Genomic DNA, 16,593 nt, shown 5'->3' on the forward strand with positions numbered 1-16,593 from the left:
TCTTTATATCGCCGTCATGATTATAAGCGTGACTATTATTATTGCTATTACGTGGCGCTTAGCCGAACCGTGGCCTTATAGCGAGGGCTTCGAGTCTTTAAGCGATACTTTATATTTCGGTTACCTAAGCGTGGTAGTTATTCGGTAGTTTCGCGGTAATAAGGGCGGCGCGGAGGCGATTACTAAGAGCTCCCTCTAGGAACGTGATCTTTATAGTATTATCCTATTAACCTCCCTTAGCGATAGCGAGCTGTTATTCGAAACCGGGTATAAAGCTTCTAAACGCTTAGTCTTTACGCTAGCGTAACGTTCTTAAGGCGTTAGCCGCGCGGGGTTATTTATTAACGTCTTTATATATACGGTTAAGGTAATTAAGGAAGTTTTCGGGGTTATATTAACTATCGGTTCCGCCTACGGCCTAGAAGGAGGCGATAACGCGGCGGGGAGCTTCGTCTAAGTAGGCGTTAATAAAATACCACTTCTCGCGAGCGTTCTAGAAGAGATATTAATCGAGTAGGAGCTTTTCGCGAATCTCGGACGACTAGCTCGCGTACTCGGAGCGTTTACTATTAAACTTCTAGGGTAATGGAAGCGCTTTGGTCCTAAGGTTCGGAATAGGCGTTATATTAGGCGTGGGCGTAGTGACGGGCGGCTAAGGGCCCTGCGTAGTCTTTTCCGATAGTATAGCGAGATAAGGCGTGGTTACACGTTATTAGTTTTATATCGCCTATAGTAGCTGGTTAATAGCGTTCTGTTATTCTTGGATCTGGGTGGTTAAGGTCGCGACTTAAGTCTATAGAGGGTTAATAATCTCCCTCCTCTACTCCGTAGCCTTAGGCGACTCGCCCGCTAGGCGTGACGGAGCGCTAGGAGGTGGATCGAAGTGATAGTCTATCTCTATTAGCGTAGCGTGTGGGTTTCGCTAAGCTTTAGATATATAAGCGGCTAGTTACGAGTTGTTTATAGAGTAAGGCCGAATAATTAAATTATCTAAAGCTAAGGAGAAAAGAAGGAAAGGGGAAAACTCTATAGGTGCCTGCGACCTAAATATAATATCGCGGCGACCCACTAGGAGCATACTATAATTAGTCGGAAGATCCGGTGCTTTACCGGATTATCTCCACGGGGTTAGCCCGTAACACTCTAAACGTTTAAAACGTTATAGTAAATGCTATAGCGGTAGTTACGTATATAAGCTTATATAAGTTACTCCTTTTTTTTATTTTCGAGACTTACGACCGCTAACTTATACTTAGCCCCGCGCACCTGCTCCTATTAGTATAAGTTTTAATTAAAATTATCGGTGGTTAGAATAATACAAGGGTTCGAGATATTCCGAGTATAAATGCTTATCTAAGATTTACGACTATTGTTTCTTACTCACTAACTCCTTAGTAGTTCAAAGATAAGCTTAAAAAAACCATTAAGTTTTAATTGATTTTGCTTAATAAATTCTAATAATTTTTTAATAAACTAAGCCTAGACCTTATTCTAAACAAAGTATTCGTTAAGGAGGATAAGGGCTCTAATAGAGTATCTAGAAGCGGTTTAGGATCGGTATTAACTAATACCGTTAAAAAGGCAGTTAAGGAATAAGTAAAGAAGTTATTAGATTCGGCCACTAATATATCGGCTAGTAGTAAGGAATAAGCTAAATGATTTTTCCGTCTAAGCATTTATCGCTTAGTGGTAAGCTTTTTAGCGTATAGCGTTAAGGAATATATAATACCTTTTTTCCCCTATTATAGGGTTAACCTAGATAATTAATTTTTATTAGTGTTTTCGGTCCTTAATTAATTTCCTTAATTCCTACCCCCTCTAAGTGCCTTTATATTAAGGTGCGCTCGGAAGGTCTTAAATTATTACCTTAGGAGCGCCTTTATTAAACCGTCGGCTAGTATCTCTTTTATAGTAAGATAAACCACTCTAAATACCCCTTTCTTATATTCCTAGCGGACCTATATACGCTATATATCGATATAGCGTAAACGGGTCTTAATCCGGTAGTTATCGTTAACTATAAGTCGGATCGTTTATATATTATCGTAGTAGATATTCTAAGGTGACTCCGGGTTAAATCTTATCTCGGCGAAAAGACGCTTTAGTCCTATTATTTCCTTCGCGACTTATTCTAAGGCAAGCAGTTCTGCCTCGGTTATGGATATTATAACCGTGGCCTAGCGATTCGCCTTCTAAACGATAAGACCACCGAAAAGTCTTATTAGAAAACTTATAATAATCGGCGTATATCTATATCGTTTATAAAAGAGGCGTCGCTAGCGATCACTATTACCTATACCCCTATACTCGAACTATATTAAATTAAGAGATTACGTGTTATAAACAGATAGCGGATTACTTAATCCACGGCTTTCTTATATTCTTACGAGGGGTTAGTAAAAAATCGTGATAGAACGGAAAACGTAAATACTATATTAGGTCTAATTATAATTACTATATAAAGCAGTAATCCGACCTTCTCCTAATATCTCTTTACTTAGTGTTTAGTTTCTTTACCGGTGCTTTTCTTATAATCTATAACAGGGATCGGGATTATCGGATATATATTTAGAGTGTTTATCCCGAATCGCTATACTACTTTCTTAATATATAACTCGTATAATAGGCTAATCTTATACTCGGCACGATTTTATATGATTTTAACGCCTAGGAAGAATTCGGTATCTCCCTTATCCGATACTTTAAATCGACCTTTAATACCGTTTATAATTTCGTGTACTCGAGACGCGTTATTTCTATAGAATAAGACTAATATATCGTTTATAAAGAATATAATAAAAACGTCTCTTTTTAGAGTAAAAAAGAGGCACGGTTCTTCTAAACTAGCCTCTATTCCTAGCTCCTTTAACGTGGCTAAAAAGGTTATAAACCAGAGTCTTAGCGAGTCTCTTAGGCCGTACAGAGCTTTATCGAGCTTTAGGCACTTTCCTAGTTACTTAAATCCCTTAGGTAGCTTATATATAACTAGCTATCCGGCCTTACTTTATTCGGCGTGGATAAAGGCGTTCACGATATCGAGTTATTTAATCTTAAGGTCGAATTACGCGGCGAGCGTTATTACTATACGGAATAAGCGCGATATAAGCGTCGCTGCGTATATACCCTTAATTATAAAGCTATCTTAAAGATCGCCCCTTATATAGATATATACCTTAGCTTTCTTAAGATATCCGTTTTAGTTAAATTTATAGGTAAAGACCTATTTCTATAAAAGAGGTCTGGTTTTTATATTATCGCGGTTAATTTCTCTCTATATACGTTTTTCGATTAGTTTATTAACTTTCTTATACGCTGCTTCCTTAAATTAAGCACTTATTAGGTATAAAGTTATCTCTAACTAGTTCCTTAGCGGAGATTATAGGTTATCCCGATAAATCCGTTTATTAAGCCTTAGGCTTATTATTATTTACTTCTTCGCTACTTTACTTAACTAAACGGACCTTTTAGGGTCTACTACTCTAAGAAACGTTAAAAAGAACGCTAAAAACGCGGATAGGTCCTTTTTATATTCCTCCCGTTAATTAGATATAAGGAATATAATTAGGGCTCTATCTTCCTCCGGTTCTGCTTTATATATCCTCCGATTAATTATCTTTACCTTCCCCTAAGCTCTGCGTTTACGGATCCTTATACTTAAGCGTGTTAGTTCTATATATTATTTACTTATTTTAGGTTTTGGTATATCGGACTTTATCGGAGGAATTAATAATTACGATAAGGTAATACCGTGACTCTATTTAAGGGTAGCTATAACCTTAGAAAAAGTCTGTGTATTCCTATCGCTTACTCTATACGTTAAATAATCTAAGTCGAGCTCTAGACCGGGCGTATCTAGCGTATCGAGCCTAACGTCCTTAGCGCTAACCGCTACGTCTTTCTAAGAATAAGGTTAATACTTAGGCTTAGGTGTCTTAAGCACTATCCTTAGTTTTTTTTACGGTAATTCGGGTTAATCCTATTCCTATATACACGTAGTCGGTTTAGGCGTTTCCCGTGGTGTTTAAAGTCTAGTCGCTATAGTTCGTGACGGTATATACTAAGTATCTATATTAGGATCTTTTTTAGGCTATATATCGGCGTCCGTTTCTAATACTCCCTTTACTTCTACCTCTAAGTTTAAACCCGCGGACTATACTTATTCTCTAGAAGTTACGCTTAACGTCCTTAGTGGCAGTATTTAAGGAATAAATTCTGTGTTTTTATCCTCTTCTTCCTCTTCGTAGAGTATAATCCACTTTCTTATCTCTACCTCCTTAATTTACGATTCTTCTTTAAGCTTTAGGTTATAAAATATATACTTATTAAAGCGAACGTTATACGTTAAGATAACCTTCTAGAGCTAAGGGATCTAGATCCTATAGATATTATAGGCGACGTATCCTACTAGGTATCTAATATAAGCCCTTAGCTTAACTTTATACGCTTTCTTATCTCTTCCCGCCTCTTTATCCCTTTTTAGCGGGTAAGCATAGTATCTATATACGCGTAATATACTCTAATCAGGGCGTAGGTTAGCGGTATACTCTCTTATCGGCAGTAGCGTATTATTCCTAAACTATAAGTCTAGGACCTTAATTAAGGATTTCTATCCTAGGCGTTTTAAGGGACTTATATTAATAATTTTCGCCGCTGCCTTTATACTCTCTGGCTATATAAATTTAGGTAATCCTACTCCGGTAAGTATTATATTCGACTTATTAACTACCTTTTATCCGGCTTATTCTAATCCTTTATTCGGTTCGTGGGTATATAAGGGTACGACTTCTGCTTTAATTCCTTAAAAGCGCTACTACTATTAGAAATAGGTGTTTCCTAATATATATATTATAGCGGGCTTATTATTACTACGTATTTTATAGATCGGAACTAAAAATTATCGTATAACCTAATTATTGATAGATATTAAAGCGTTATGGATCGTAACACCGTCTTTAGATATAATTAGTATTATATAAATCTATCCGCTATATTCGTCCTTTACTATAAGGAGATATCGTATACCGTTATAGCTCTTAGGTAGCTCTTAGAGGTCTTAATAAATACGCTAAAAGGGTTAAGGTAAGCGGTGCTCGGATTATCTCTACGATACGATTTATATAGCCTATATATATAAATATACCTTATAATCTATCCGCTTAGTTCCCTTAATTAATATATTCCTTATATTACGAATAATCTCTCTTAGAGTATCAGGACCTAAATAGCTAGCTCTTAAGTACTATAGTTATTCTTTATCGACTCGGGGTCTTAGGTTATCTACTAAGGGCCTATGAATTTTTAGCTTTAAAGGCCGATCCACTATTATAACGAGTATAAAGATAAAGTCGGTACTAATTAGAATTATATCTTAGATTATTATAGGAGTAGAAGAGTAAGAAGAAATCTATTTATACTCTAGAATCGTGACGTTATATTAACGAATTAACTTTAGTAAGACGACGCTATTATTAGCTATTCTATAGCGTAGTAAGTAGTTAAACCTAGAATACTAGATACTAACTTTATATAGTAAAGCTTCCGAAACGATATTCGTGTAGAATCCCTTTATAATAACTATATCGTTAAGCTCTAGGTCTGCTTTTAGAGTACCTAGTCCCCTATCTAGTAGACCCTTAAAGATCCTTTTACCCTTCCTAATAATCGGAAATTCCGTTATACCTAATTCGATTATACTATCGTATAGGATAAACGATCCCTTAACGAGTAGATCGACTAAGTTAATAAGATAAGTTACGCCGTAATTATCTAGAAAAGTGCTTTTCGAGAGCGGATAGTCGCCGATTCTTAGCGTGGAAAAGACTAAAGGAGGTTCCTTTTCTTTATAAAGAAGCGTTAGGTCTAGGATCGTCGCGATAACTTTCCTAGGGTAGCTTCCTTTAGCGGTATCTTTACTCTCTAAGCTTAGACTCTAGCCTTTCTTTACTAGGTTATCCTTTAGATTCTTTTATTTCGGCTATTAGATCTCCTTCCGGATTTCCTTAATATTATACTTACTTATCACGTAGTTAGGTTTATTATTCTTCCCGGTTAGAGTATACTCTAGACGGAAGTATTACTTAGGTTTCTACTAGTAGGTTCGCTTATAGGGATAAGGAGAACCTTTACCTTATTTCCTTTTACCGTCTTTATCCTTATCCGAGCTTTCTCCTAGTATAGTAAATACACGATAGCGCGTTCCACTAATAGCTAAGGCCTTAGAAATCGCTAGAAATTTATAACTATAACTTAGAAGGTCTTAGATACCTTCGTTATTAATCTCCTTAAGGATAAGCTTTTAACGCTTAGATTCGGCCTATACCGGGCTAAAGCGGTGTCCGACTACTTAAAGGAAGTTATATATAGCAGTTATTCCCTTAATATTAGCTACCTTATAGTGTTTTACGTGTCGGAGAAAAGCTGCCTATTCGGTATACTAGGGATTAATTTTAATATTAGCACGATATACGTCTTTAAGATAACGATTATATACTCGTCTAACTTCTTCCTTAGCGTAAAGAGGGCTTGGTACGAAGATCTTCTTAAGCTTCTTAATTAGTTATTAGTTAGAGAATGTTTTCCGGATTACGATACGGTCTTTAGTGCTACTTTTAGCTACGGTGTTATTATCCTATTATTTCTTATGCTTATCCTCGAATACCTAAATCGCGGTACTCTAGGCCTAAGTATACGCTATAGTTTTAACCGATTAGTAGATTAGTTAACGGACTTTATTAAGCGACTTTATTATACCTTAAATTTCTTAGTTTTTAATTATAGCACCTTTATATCCGACTTTATATTTTTTATAGACTTTATTCTTATCCGGAGCCATAGTCCTCCCTTAATCGTCTTTAGTGGTTAGACGCTCTTAAATCTAATCGAGGGTTTCCGGCTTAGTACGCTTTAGTATATCGTCTAGGTAATCGGGTTTATCGGGATCCACGAGTTCCTAGACTTCCAGGGTGCGCGCTGCGTTTTATAGCTCCAGGATCTAATCCGACTATTAATTAGTGGACTCTAGGCGTGGTATCGATACACTATAATCCTTTAAGTCTATTTTCGATAATCTTTAGATAAGCTTTTAGTAAGGGGTTAGAGGCTTAGTACCGAGTTAAAGAGCTATTAGGCTGCTTAAAAAAAGAAAGATAAGTACTTAATTATAAAGTGATAGTCGCGTTAGAAGTTACTAGCGTTTATCTACTACCCGGGCTTATAACTATTATACTATATCTCGAGTAAATAAAAAAAAGGTAAAAGCGTGTATTATCTATCTTCCACGTATATAAAGGAAAATTATATACTAGGTCTAAATATATTATAAGATATACCCTTCGGATAATTATCCTTCCGATATAGGGCCATAACTTAATATTGCCTAATAACAGTAGGTTTTCCTTTATTCAGTTCAACAGGAAACATCACCATGTAGGACTTGTGCAGGCAAGGCATTTTGTCTGCTCAAAGACTCGGGGATGGTACGGTGTTACTTCAGTTACGGCCGCTTTGCTCATTTATGACCTTGACGGCCATTTATTGGGAGGGGGAAGAGATCGTTATGTACATAAAATGTATTATAAAACCAAGGCATTCGAATTCAAGTCTTATACGGCCGGATTAATGCACAATCCGCACAACGTCCAGGCCATGCTTTTTGCTAGTTCCCGGCAGTTATTAGGTACGTAGCAGTCACCCCACCACCATAACGTCATTGACTGGTTTCCCTTTTTGCTTTTGGCCCTCCGATTCACTGGCCAACTTATTACCGAGTACGATCTTCCCTTTTCTTTGCACTCTCACCCTCTCGTATTCCAGACTACCTTATCGTCTACTTCATATTGAGTTTGTGCACTCCAAACTGTACCACGACTGGAGAACGAAAACCACCCATTCACCACACAAACCAACCTTAAGACTTATCGTCGCGCATCCCATCACATTCGGTTCGATTTTCCTTCACGACTCTTGCCTCGAGACCGCAACAACGAGAGAACTCCAAATTCGCAAAAAGAAAAAGGAAAAAGGACAATAAAAAGCGATCGCCACAAGAAAACACTGCCAACCATGCTCGAAAACATGCTCAAGACAGGCATCCGCCTGGTCCAGCTCCTCTGGATCCTCCTCATCACCGCCCTCATCGGCAACGTCATCGACCTCAACCGCAATGGACCCATGGCAGCCGTCAACTTTGCCATGTTCGTCGCCGTCTTCTCTTGGATCGCAGGCCTCTACGGCCTGATATCCTCCGTCTTCTCGTCCTTCGCCATCCCCCTCGTGGCCCTCGTCCTCGACGCCCTGGCCACCCTCTTCACCCTGATCGCCGCCATCGTGCTTTCCGCCCGCCTGGGCGCCGTCAACTGCGACGTCACCGCCGGTCGCTCGGGCGGCTGGATCGCCTACGGTGCCGCCGATACCGAGAAGCGGTGCCGCACGATTCAGGCGTCGCTCGTCTTCATGTGGTTCCTCTTCGCCAGCTTCGCTGCTGGTCTCGTCTTCACTTTCGCCGACTTCCGTCGGAGCGGTGGCTCTGTTCGCGGATCTCGGCCGAACATGGCCCAGGTCGGTGTTTGATCGAGCGAATTCTGTTTCTTTTCTTCCTTTTTTTTTCTTCTCTTTCTTTTGTTCTCGACCGGTTCTCTAACCTGGTCCTTAACAAAGGTCTAATCGCCATTGTATTCCCGACGCACGAACATGCAATGAGGACACCCGTGCTTCTTGTATACTACAGAAAGGCAGGAGTTAGATGGGTAGCAGAAGGAGCATGAAGAAACGATGCGAAACGACCTGGGTTGGTTAATTTCTAGAGTGAGCAGGTCTGGCAACATGACACAGGATTGGGCATACTTTCTCAGTCTTGGGTGTCTCAATAGCTGGCGTTATGGGCCGTGTATTCATATTCGGCTAGGGAAGTCGTGTATAAGTACGCCACATATTTTGTAATGAGGAGACGAAGACTGTTCATTAATGCACACTTTCATACCGATTGCAGAGAACGCTACTGCCAGTTCATGCGGGTCAAACGAGGATCTGTCGTGTTCTTGCCAGCTTGCGAAATAGATGGAATAACAGCTCAAGGCATGTATGTTTCTGTTGTAGTTGTGTGCAACAGTGGTTCCAACAAGATCAACCAACTCCACAACGCCAGCCAGCCCGTTTCACTATGTACACTCCAGGCAGCCGCCCTCCATATAATGATGTCTCGTCTTCGAGGCGGAATGGATACTCCCGGTATCATAGTGAAGCCGCCGCCTCGGCGGCACCAACAATGTTGAATCTGGACTTGCTAGTCCACCGGATCTCAACGTTATGCATCCATTCCATATACCGAGCCCAACCTGCCGTGCGAACAAACAGTGTCAGTCACGTCATACTATGGCTTTCCCTTTTGACTGGGACGCTGGGAAGCGCCCGTCCTTATAGAAGACAGGAGGGGCAGGTCCGAGGCAAGCAGAGGGATTCATACTCCAATAGGCAAATTTCCTGCCCATGAACTTGCCGGCGAAGGGCACGATGACCATGGTCAGGAGGAGCTTCATCTGCTCCAGGCTCCTCTCCCACTCCGCCTGGGCGTCCGAGTCCGCCTCGGAGTCGATCGCGCTGCTGGAGAGCGAGGGTAGGGAATCGAGCTCGTCATCGTCGGTGGACGGCGACAAGTCGTGGAAGATGTACGAGTCGGCGGCGGATGACATGACCGAGACACGGTGGAGGGTGGAGGCCAGCACCCGACGCGAAGGAGGAGGCGGGCAAGGGACAAGAGGAGGTTCGACGTGTCGAAGTGCGAGGAGAGTCGGGAGCTATCGGTCGGATTGTAGCGGCATCTCCTGGAAGACCCAATTCGATAAGCTTATGTTCTGTTGCTGCTGATAAGAAAGGATGAGGTTCGGCTGTATGGTTGTTGTACGGTGTTCAGTAGACCCGGGAAATGTTGGGGCATGACAAACCCGCTTAATGTACTATCGTCTGTTGCTCCGTAATACATGTAATACATGAAACTAAGAAGATATACGTACGTACTGAATTCAAGTGTTCATGTTACCCGCAAAGTCGCTTCTGATTGGTGCTTGAGATCTGAAGAGGCCTGGGTCATATCACGTGACTCTGGTTATGTTTCGCCGCTCTAGCACTCAGGCTCTGAGTCACAGCATCACCAAGAGGCTCCGCTATGAGAACTGTCCTCCGCTCCCCAGTCACCTGTTCATGAAGCCGAAAGCCGTCCTCAGGATCGCCCGAATTCAAACCCCCAGGAAGATCGATAATACCCACGCTATCAACAAGTCAACTCGGACCGGAAAAGGAATTTCTTGACTCCATAATCAAGAAGTGAATCTCTTCTTCCCTTCACCTCCTCCCCAAGGACCAGGATTTGCCCCGGATTTCATTTGGATTCCTGCCCAGGATTGCTTTCCCACTTGGACCCGGACTTTGTACCTACCTGCAGCCTTACGTAGGTACATGTACCTTTTGCTTACGCACAAACCAAACTCCGTATTCGCCGAGATCAAACCACAATCATGGAGGTACGTCTTGGTTACCAATTTTCTTCTTTTAGCCCTTCCGAGTCCACCGCTATTACTTCGTACCACCACCACCACCAAAAAAATCAAAATCGCCCCTCCCATTGTTCTTCCATGATTAATTACCCCACCGTTATTTTCCATCTGTTACCTACCACCCATTGCTATTTCCGTTGTCATTACACTCTTCACAGAGATTGAGACCAGAAAGTGAGACCAAGAAAACGGGGTTTCTGAACGTGGAAATTGTTCAGTCGTTAGCCCGTTCCTATCTTTCCCCTTCTTGCCCCGTTGCCCCCCTTCCACCCCCACCCCCAAAGATAGCCTTGGATATATTCAATACACAAGGCACTCTCCGTTGTCCTACCCAGGTACCCGTTTGCTTGGATTTTGGTTGAAGATATTTCTGCGTACTAGCAATCCCACTTACTCACATTCTCTCCTTCCTACAGGACACCACTCCTCTCCGCGACCGCAAACAACGCAAATCAGTCACCTTTACCAACGAGCGAGTAGTTGTCGACGCTGACGGTTCCATCACCATGGTCAACACTCCGGAAGAGACCAAGGACACGGCCCAGTCCCACACGCCTCGTACGCCGCCGCTTTCCGCAGCTCTTGGGGCATTTACTAACTCCTCATCTAAAGCTGCTGACGAGGCGACTCCCGTCGCGGTCGATGACGGTGGCCTGGACCTGACCCTGAAGAAGAAGAAGAAGAAGAAGATCCCCAAGGACGATGACGAGACAGGTGGCGACGCCGAAGATGGTGGGCTCGATCTCACCATGAAGAAGAAGAAGAAGAAGCGGGTGCCGAAGGACGGCGACGAGGACGACTTTGCGGCCAAGCTCAAGGCGCTCGAGCTCGACGGTAAGGCCGAAGAGGATGCCGCCGAGGAGCCCGTCGAGGAGGGCGACATGGAAGCCGGCACGGGCATCTGGGCACACGACGAGACCAGGCCTCTGAGCTACACCCTCCTTCTGGACAGATTCTTCCACGAGCTGGCGCAGCGGAACCCGGACCACGCCCTCAGCGGATCCAAGAGCTACAAGATTCCTCCCCCGCAGTGTATGCGTGAAGGAAACAAGAAGACCATCTTTGCCAACCTGGCAGAGATTGCTAAGCGCATGAAGCGGACAGAGGAGCATCTTACCCAGTACGTCATTCCCTCAATGAGTCATATGATCGATACGAAGACCAGAACGAGAGTTGTACAGTTGCTAACGTGGGATGTCCAACAGATACTGCTTGTCCGAGTTGGGTACTTCTGGTTCGACTGACGGCAGCCGCCGTCTAGTCATCAAGGGCCGATTCCAGCAGAAGCAGATTGAGAACGTGTTGCGGAAATACATCAGTATGTTGCCACTGTCCATTTCCCCCCTCAGCTTGGTTCAGAGCTAACGATTTCTTAGTCGAGTATGTCACTTGCAAGACATGCAAATCGCCCAACACGGAGCTCAACAAGGGAGAGAATCGTCTGTACTTTGTCAACTGCAACGCGTGCGGTTCTCGACGGACAGTCACGGCCATCAAGACTGGTTTCTCGGCCCAGATTGGCAAGAGAAAGAAGATGTAGGGTTGAGACCGGCTATAGCTCTACGGGGGGTTTGGCTTCTTGTCCCCGTCCCCTTTTTTTTCTCCTTTCCTTTTGTCTTCTCTTTTCACTTGCTCTGCATGCTGGTGAAGCTTACCGGCGTCGGGGGGCATGTGTTGAGGCCGTGTACATACTGCCATTCCTTTACTTCATCTCGTTAGGTAGATTGAGACGCGACATGACACGGCATCGGAGCGGAACCAGTTGGAGTAGGAATAGGCACGAATGGGTGGGAATGGGTAGTCTCATGACGGTCAGAAACAATACATTGCGACATGACAGATATGAACGACATATGAATCGTGCTGGGCGTTGAGTATCAGTCGCCAGGAGAGTTGTGAGACGTGCCGGTAGCGATGCGGTTTGGGCGGTACGATATTAGTACCCGTGGCTGTTGGGCAGACAAAATTTTGTCCTTGTCAGAGGCGTCAACGTTTCGGTCTTCCTCCTTCTTACCCTGACATTTACATCAAGTTCCTCGGCCATGACATCGATCAAAACGACCTCGTGTTCAATGAGTTTAATGTCACGGAAAGCTATGGCGCCAACCCCGTCATCGCCAACAACCGATGACTATTACAGACTTGCACGGATCCCGTCTCATCCTACTCGAGCAGCCAGTCGGCATAGTCATACTCATTGTAGGAACAATGCCGATGCCGGACCAACTGATGCTGGCCCAAACCTGCCGCGCGCTGCGCTGAATCGTGTTACAGAACCCAGCATGCCTATCGAACCAGGAACACGTGGCAGGGGAACCACGCCAGAAACTGATGACAGCCAACGAGCAGCTCGACCACCTTTTCGTTATGACACGCGATTGCGTAGACAGCAGGGTCTGCGACCGTTGTACGGCTGTCCGCCGCGTAGCTCTCGACAGTACCACTACGGACGACCTCGAGAAGTGGAAACCCTCAGCTGCGGGCACCAAGAGCATGTACTGAATATTATACGAATGGGTGATCGCCCCTGTTTGGCTGTCCATAGGGGTCTGCGTCGCCGTGGGCGGGTTTTGCATGATGACATCTTTGTCGTCTACGACCCGGCGCACCTACCAGAATCCCCGCCGGCTCAGGTTTGTTTTGAAGTCTACTGTACGTATTACCTTGATTTCGGTGGGGATATGGACCCCTGGGCGTGCGTCCACGGCTTGTACGTTGTACGAACCGCTGGCCTGTGCCCTGGGCTACGACGAACGATGCCCGACTACCAGCCCATATGCGACATGGTCAGGGACGCCTGGTTGAGAGTGACGGTACGCCGACGTTTGGGGCGTGCTCCATGTGTGTCGCCGACTTTGCCATACCCTTTAGGGGGGCCACCCCCCTAAAGTCGTCTTTCCAGACGTGGAGGGATCTCGGAGGCGAAGGGTCGATGACGGATCCTGCGTGGAGACCATGCATGACATTCCTTTCCGCATTAGGAATCAACCACGTAAGGTGCCGCCAGCACGGCACCACATGGGCCTGGGAGCGTCATGAGGTTGCACGAGAAGGGCGGGATCTCGATATCCACACCATCCGGAGGAGAAGACGGGTCCTGCGAGAAGACACTGGGAATAGCAGACCTGCATTTCTGGCATGAAGGTCTCAGAAATGCCATAGTTTCCTGGGCGTATTTCCTTACGAGCCCGCGAGATGTGCTGTATCTATCGGTTTGTTCGATGGATGGACGGGAGTCGTTATGCCTGGCGCGTACACGACATGATGTCCGTTCAAAGCAGTGACACTTAGAAGAACGGGGATATTGATAATCTTACAGTCGTCTTTCCGGGCAGAGGATGTTACTGAGCTCCGTTTCACCAAGCATCGTTGTTTTGATTGTGATATTAGAAAGGCTCAGTAGGCTTAAGACGATGTGATGTCTGTCTGTTCCGTACGGACCCCTGTTTTTTTTTTTTTTTTTTTTTTTTTTTTTTTTGCGCTTTACCTGGCAACTGGCAACAACAGTCAGTATAATATCTTGCCAGCCACAAAAGGTACCCAACCGAAGTACAGTACGGAGGTACCTCATTATCCTTATCTGGTCGCTCCAACCTCTCCCCTCCCCTCAGTCTTCTTGCTTCTTATCAACCCCAGGCACACCAACCTGGCGTCTCTTCCATCCCAGAAACAAAGCGTACATGTACCATCTTTTCACCGAGTTCTAGGCGAGAGAGCTGGCTATGACAGGCATAACGTTACAAGACGGCCAGGCAGACGCCCCCTCCGAGCGCAGCACGCGGTCGTACTGGCACAGAGAACCGTCGAACGTGCTCCTTGGCCACCGCACTACGACTTCTCTGCCACCCACGGCTGACGTGGTCGTCGTCGGCAGCGGTATCACTGGTGCCTTTGCAGCGCGCTTTCTCAAAGAATCAGATGGGGGAGATGGCACCGAGGTGCTGATGCTGGAGGCAAGGGAGGCTTGCTGGGGTGCCACGGGAAGGGTAAGTCACCGTCCAAGTCCCTGTAGCCCTAGTTGTTCCTCGGGGATTTCTCGTAGCAGACGATCAATGTTCGGCCGGGGGACAAACTGGATGAACTTGCCGTCCGTCGAACCTAGTCGTTGGATGTTCAACAGTCTTGACTCTGGTGCCGTTATCAATTTTATCAGTACTATGCTTCTATCCCGACTTCAGGCACACTAAATGGTCTCAGAACGGAGGCCACTGCCAACCGAACTTATATGTCCCCGCCCCGGCGATAGCCCACTTCGAGGCGCAAACGTACACTTTTCTCCGCGATTTCGTCGTCTCTCACGACATACCCTGCGATTGGACCTCGCTTCAGGGTGTTCACGCCTTCTACACGCCAGACCTCCTCGCCCGAGCCGCCCTCCGCATCGCGGACCTTGCCAGATCACACCCACAGCTCGCTGCCGGAGCCCGCGTCGTCCGATCGGCCGACAAGCTCGCCGACCTCCACATTCCGGGGGCCGTAGGAGCCGTGGTACAGACGGCCGCGGCGAGCTGCTGGCCCTACAAGCTCGTGAGCTGGGTTCTGGAGGACCTGCTGCGGCGGTTCGGGGCCCAGGAGCAGAAAAGGAAGGCAGACGGGGTGGATGGGACGAACGGCAGAGGGTGGTTCAACCTCCAGACCAATACGCCGGTCGACCATCTCCAGAGGCTGGGCGGAACGGACGACGGGTACCGATGGATGGTGCACACGTCTCGCGGGCAGGTGGCGGCGCGACACGTCCTCCTCGCGTGCAACGGGTATACGTCCCGGTTGGTGTCGGAGTTGTCGGACCTCATTGTGCCGGTTCGCGGGCAGGTGGCTGCGCTCCTGCCGCGGGCGGGTCAGGATGCGCTGACGCACAGTTATGTTTTCATGGGGGAGCCGCCCGACGGGCCCGTCCAGGACGATTACCTGATTCAGCGGCCTTGCGGCAAGAAGGAGATGATACTCGGCGGAGGGAGGGGCTGGGGGGAGGGGAAAGGGGTTGGGGTGAGCGCGGATGACTGGATCGATCCTGTGGTGGCGAGGTATCTCCGACGCGCACTGGCGAGCTCGATGCGGTTGGGCGGGGGCAGGAAGAAGACGGATGGCGACGAGGATGATAAAGAGGAAGAGATGGAGGCTGATTATGAGTGGACGGGGATCATGGGGTTCTCGCGGGACGGCTGCCCTTGGGTCGGCGAGGTGCCGGCGTGGTTGGGGGGAGGGGACGGCCTATGGATGGCGGCAGGTTACACGGGACACGGAATGCCGCAGGCGGCGTTATGTGCAAAGGCAGTGGTGGACATGATGACGGGTCAAGGTGGTGATGGGAAGGGGGACGGCGTTGGGCTGCCGGACGAGTTCCGTGTGACTAAGAGTCGGGTGGAAATGGCGAGGAGCATGGATACTGTACGTGAGGCAGACGCTAAGAATATGTTTCTCTGAGATGCAGTAGCTATTATATATATTGAACCTGGTTGATCCTTCGTGAGTAATAGTCTGACGGGGAGTCCAGAATGGAGATGTTTGCGACGATGGCGAGAATTGACTCAATGCCTCTAGTGTCTAATAAAGTCGATCATGCTATCAGGCCTGCCAAGTCTCCAGGTCTACCTTGAATTTATAGTCTATATAAACGATAACAGTTGACTTAAGTGTCTGACCCTGGAGAGTGACGATCCCAGGCCAGGAAGAAAAATGAATTAAATAATAAAAGACGAGTATTTGTATGCATACTGAGTAGTACGAAACCTAGTAAACACGGATGCTACGGATAAACCACCGGCAAATTAGTAATCCAAACCATCGGCATTCATAGGTCACCGGTACTCCGACAGTGACGGCTGTCACGCATGCCTAGTGCTGACTCGGGCCACTAGCCGTGCCCGCCCCACTTCTTCCAGGTTCGTTGCTTCCCATCTTGGCGCGGGCACGGTTAGCGGCAATCTGATAGCCGACATCGCTGGGCGGGACGAGTCTCAATACTTCACCGCTCCCACTGCAACCCTGCAGTGCTTAAGTACCGGTACCTGCAAAGTAACGAGAACATGCAGGGACCTCTGGTTTT

General features: G+C 46.0%; 5 protein-coding genes across 5 annotated transcripts; 3 read left to right on the forward strand and 2 right to left on the reverse strand.

The window, feature by feature from the left end:
* Positions 1–16: 16 nt before the first annotated feature.
* On the forward strand, positions 17–8,568 carry ACRALDRAFT_2017593 (uncharacterized protein; the record flags this gene model as incomplete). The annotated part of the gene is made up of 6 exons (XM_071019888.1): positions 17–28; positions 7,430–7,552; positions 7,600–7,657; positions 7,768–7,843; positions 7,912–7,940; positions 7,973–8,568. 6 exons carry the CDS (start codon positions 17–19, stop codon positions 8,566–8,568), a joined length of 894 nt encoding a protein of 297 aa, XP_070877691.1.
* Positions 8,569–9,228: 660 nt separating this feature from the next.
* Positions 9,229–9,686, reverse strand: ACRALDRAFT_2100879 (uncharacterized protein; the record flags this gene model as incomplete). Its single annotated transcript, XM_071023031.1, has 2 exons — positions 9,229–9,332; positions 9,461–9,686. 2 exons carry the CDS (start codon positions 9,684–9,686, stop codon positions 9,229–9,231), a joined length of 330 nt encoding a protein of 109 aa, XP_070877692.1.
* Positions 9,687–10,199: 513 nt separating this feature from the next.
* Positions 10,200–12,655, forward strand: ACRALDRAFT_1061817 (uncharacterized protein). The gene is made up of 5 exons (XM_071016482.1): positions 10,200–10,514; positions 10,964–11,105; positions 11,160–11,667; positions 11,753–11,865; positions 11,924–12,655. The coding sequence occupies exons 1-5, from the start codon at positions 10,509–10,511 to the stop codon at positions 12,085–12,087; spliced, it is 933 nt and encodes a 310-aa protein (XP_070877693.1). The 5' UTR covers positions 10,200–10,508; the 3' UTR covers positions 12,088–12,655.
* Positions 12,656–13,524: 869 nt separating this feature from the next.
* Positions 13,525–13,914, reverse strand: ACRALDRAFT_207811 (uncharacterized protein; the record flags this gene model as incomplete). The annotated part of the gene is made up of 2 exons (XM_071022326.1): positions 13,525–13,792; positions 13,865–13,914. 2 exons carry the CDS (start codon positions 13,912–13,914, stop codon positions 13,525–13,527), a joined length of 318 nt encoding a protein of 105 aa, XP_070877694.1.
* A 355-nt stretch (positions 13,915–14,269) lies between these two features.
* ACRALDRAFT_1061818 (uncharacterized protein) lies at positions 14,270–15,971 on the forward strand (the record flags this gene model as incomplete). The annotated part of the gene is made up of 2 exons (XM_071016483.1): positions 14,270–14,533; positions 14,745–15,971. The coding sequence occupies 2 exons, from the start codon at positions 14,270–14,272 to the stop codon at positions 15,969–15,971; spliced, it is 1,491 nt and encodes a 496-aa protein (XP_070877695.1).
* Between the last annotated feature and the right edge of the window lie 622 nt (positions 15,972–16,593).

The sequence above is a fragment of the Sodiomyces alcalophilus genome (genome assembly GCF_042370955.1).
Source record: "Sodiomyces alcalophilus JCM 7366 unplaced genomic scaffold ACRALscaffold_2, whole genome shotgun sequence".
Lineage (NCBI taxonomy): Eukaryota > Fungi > Ascomycota > Sordariomycetes > Glomerellales > Plectosphaerellaceae > Sodiomyces > Sodiomyces alcalophilus.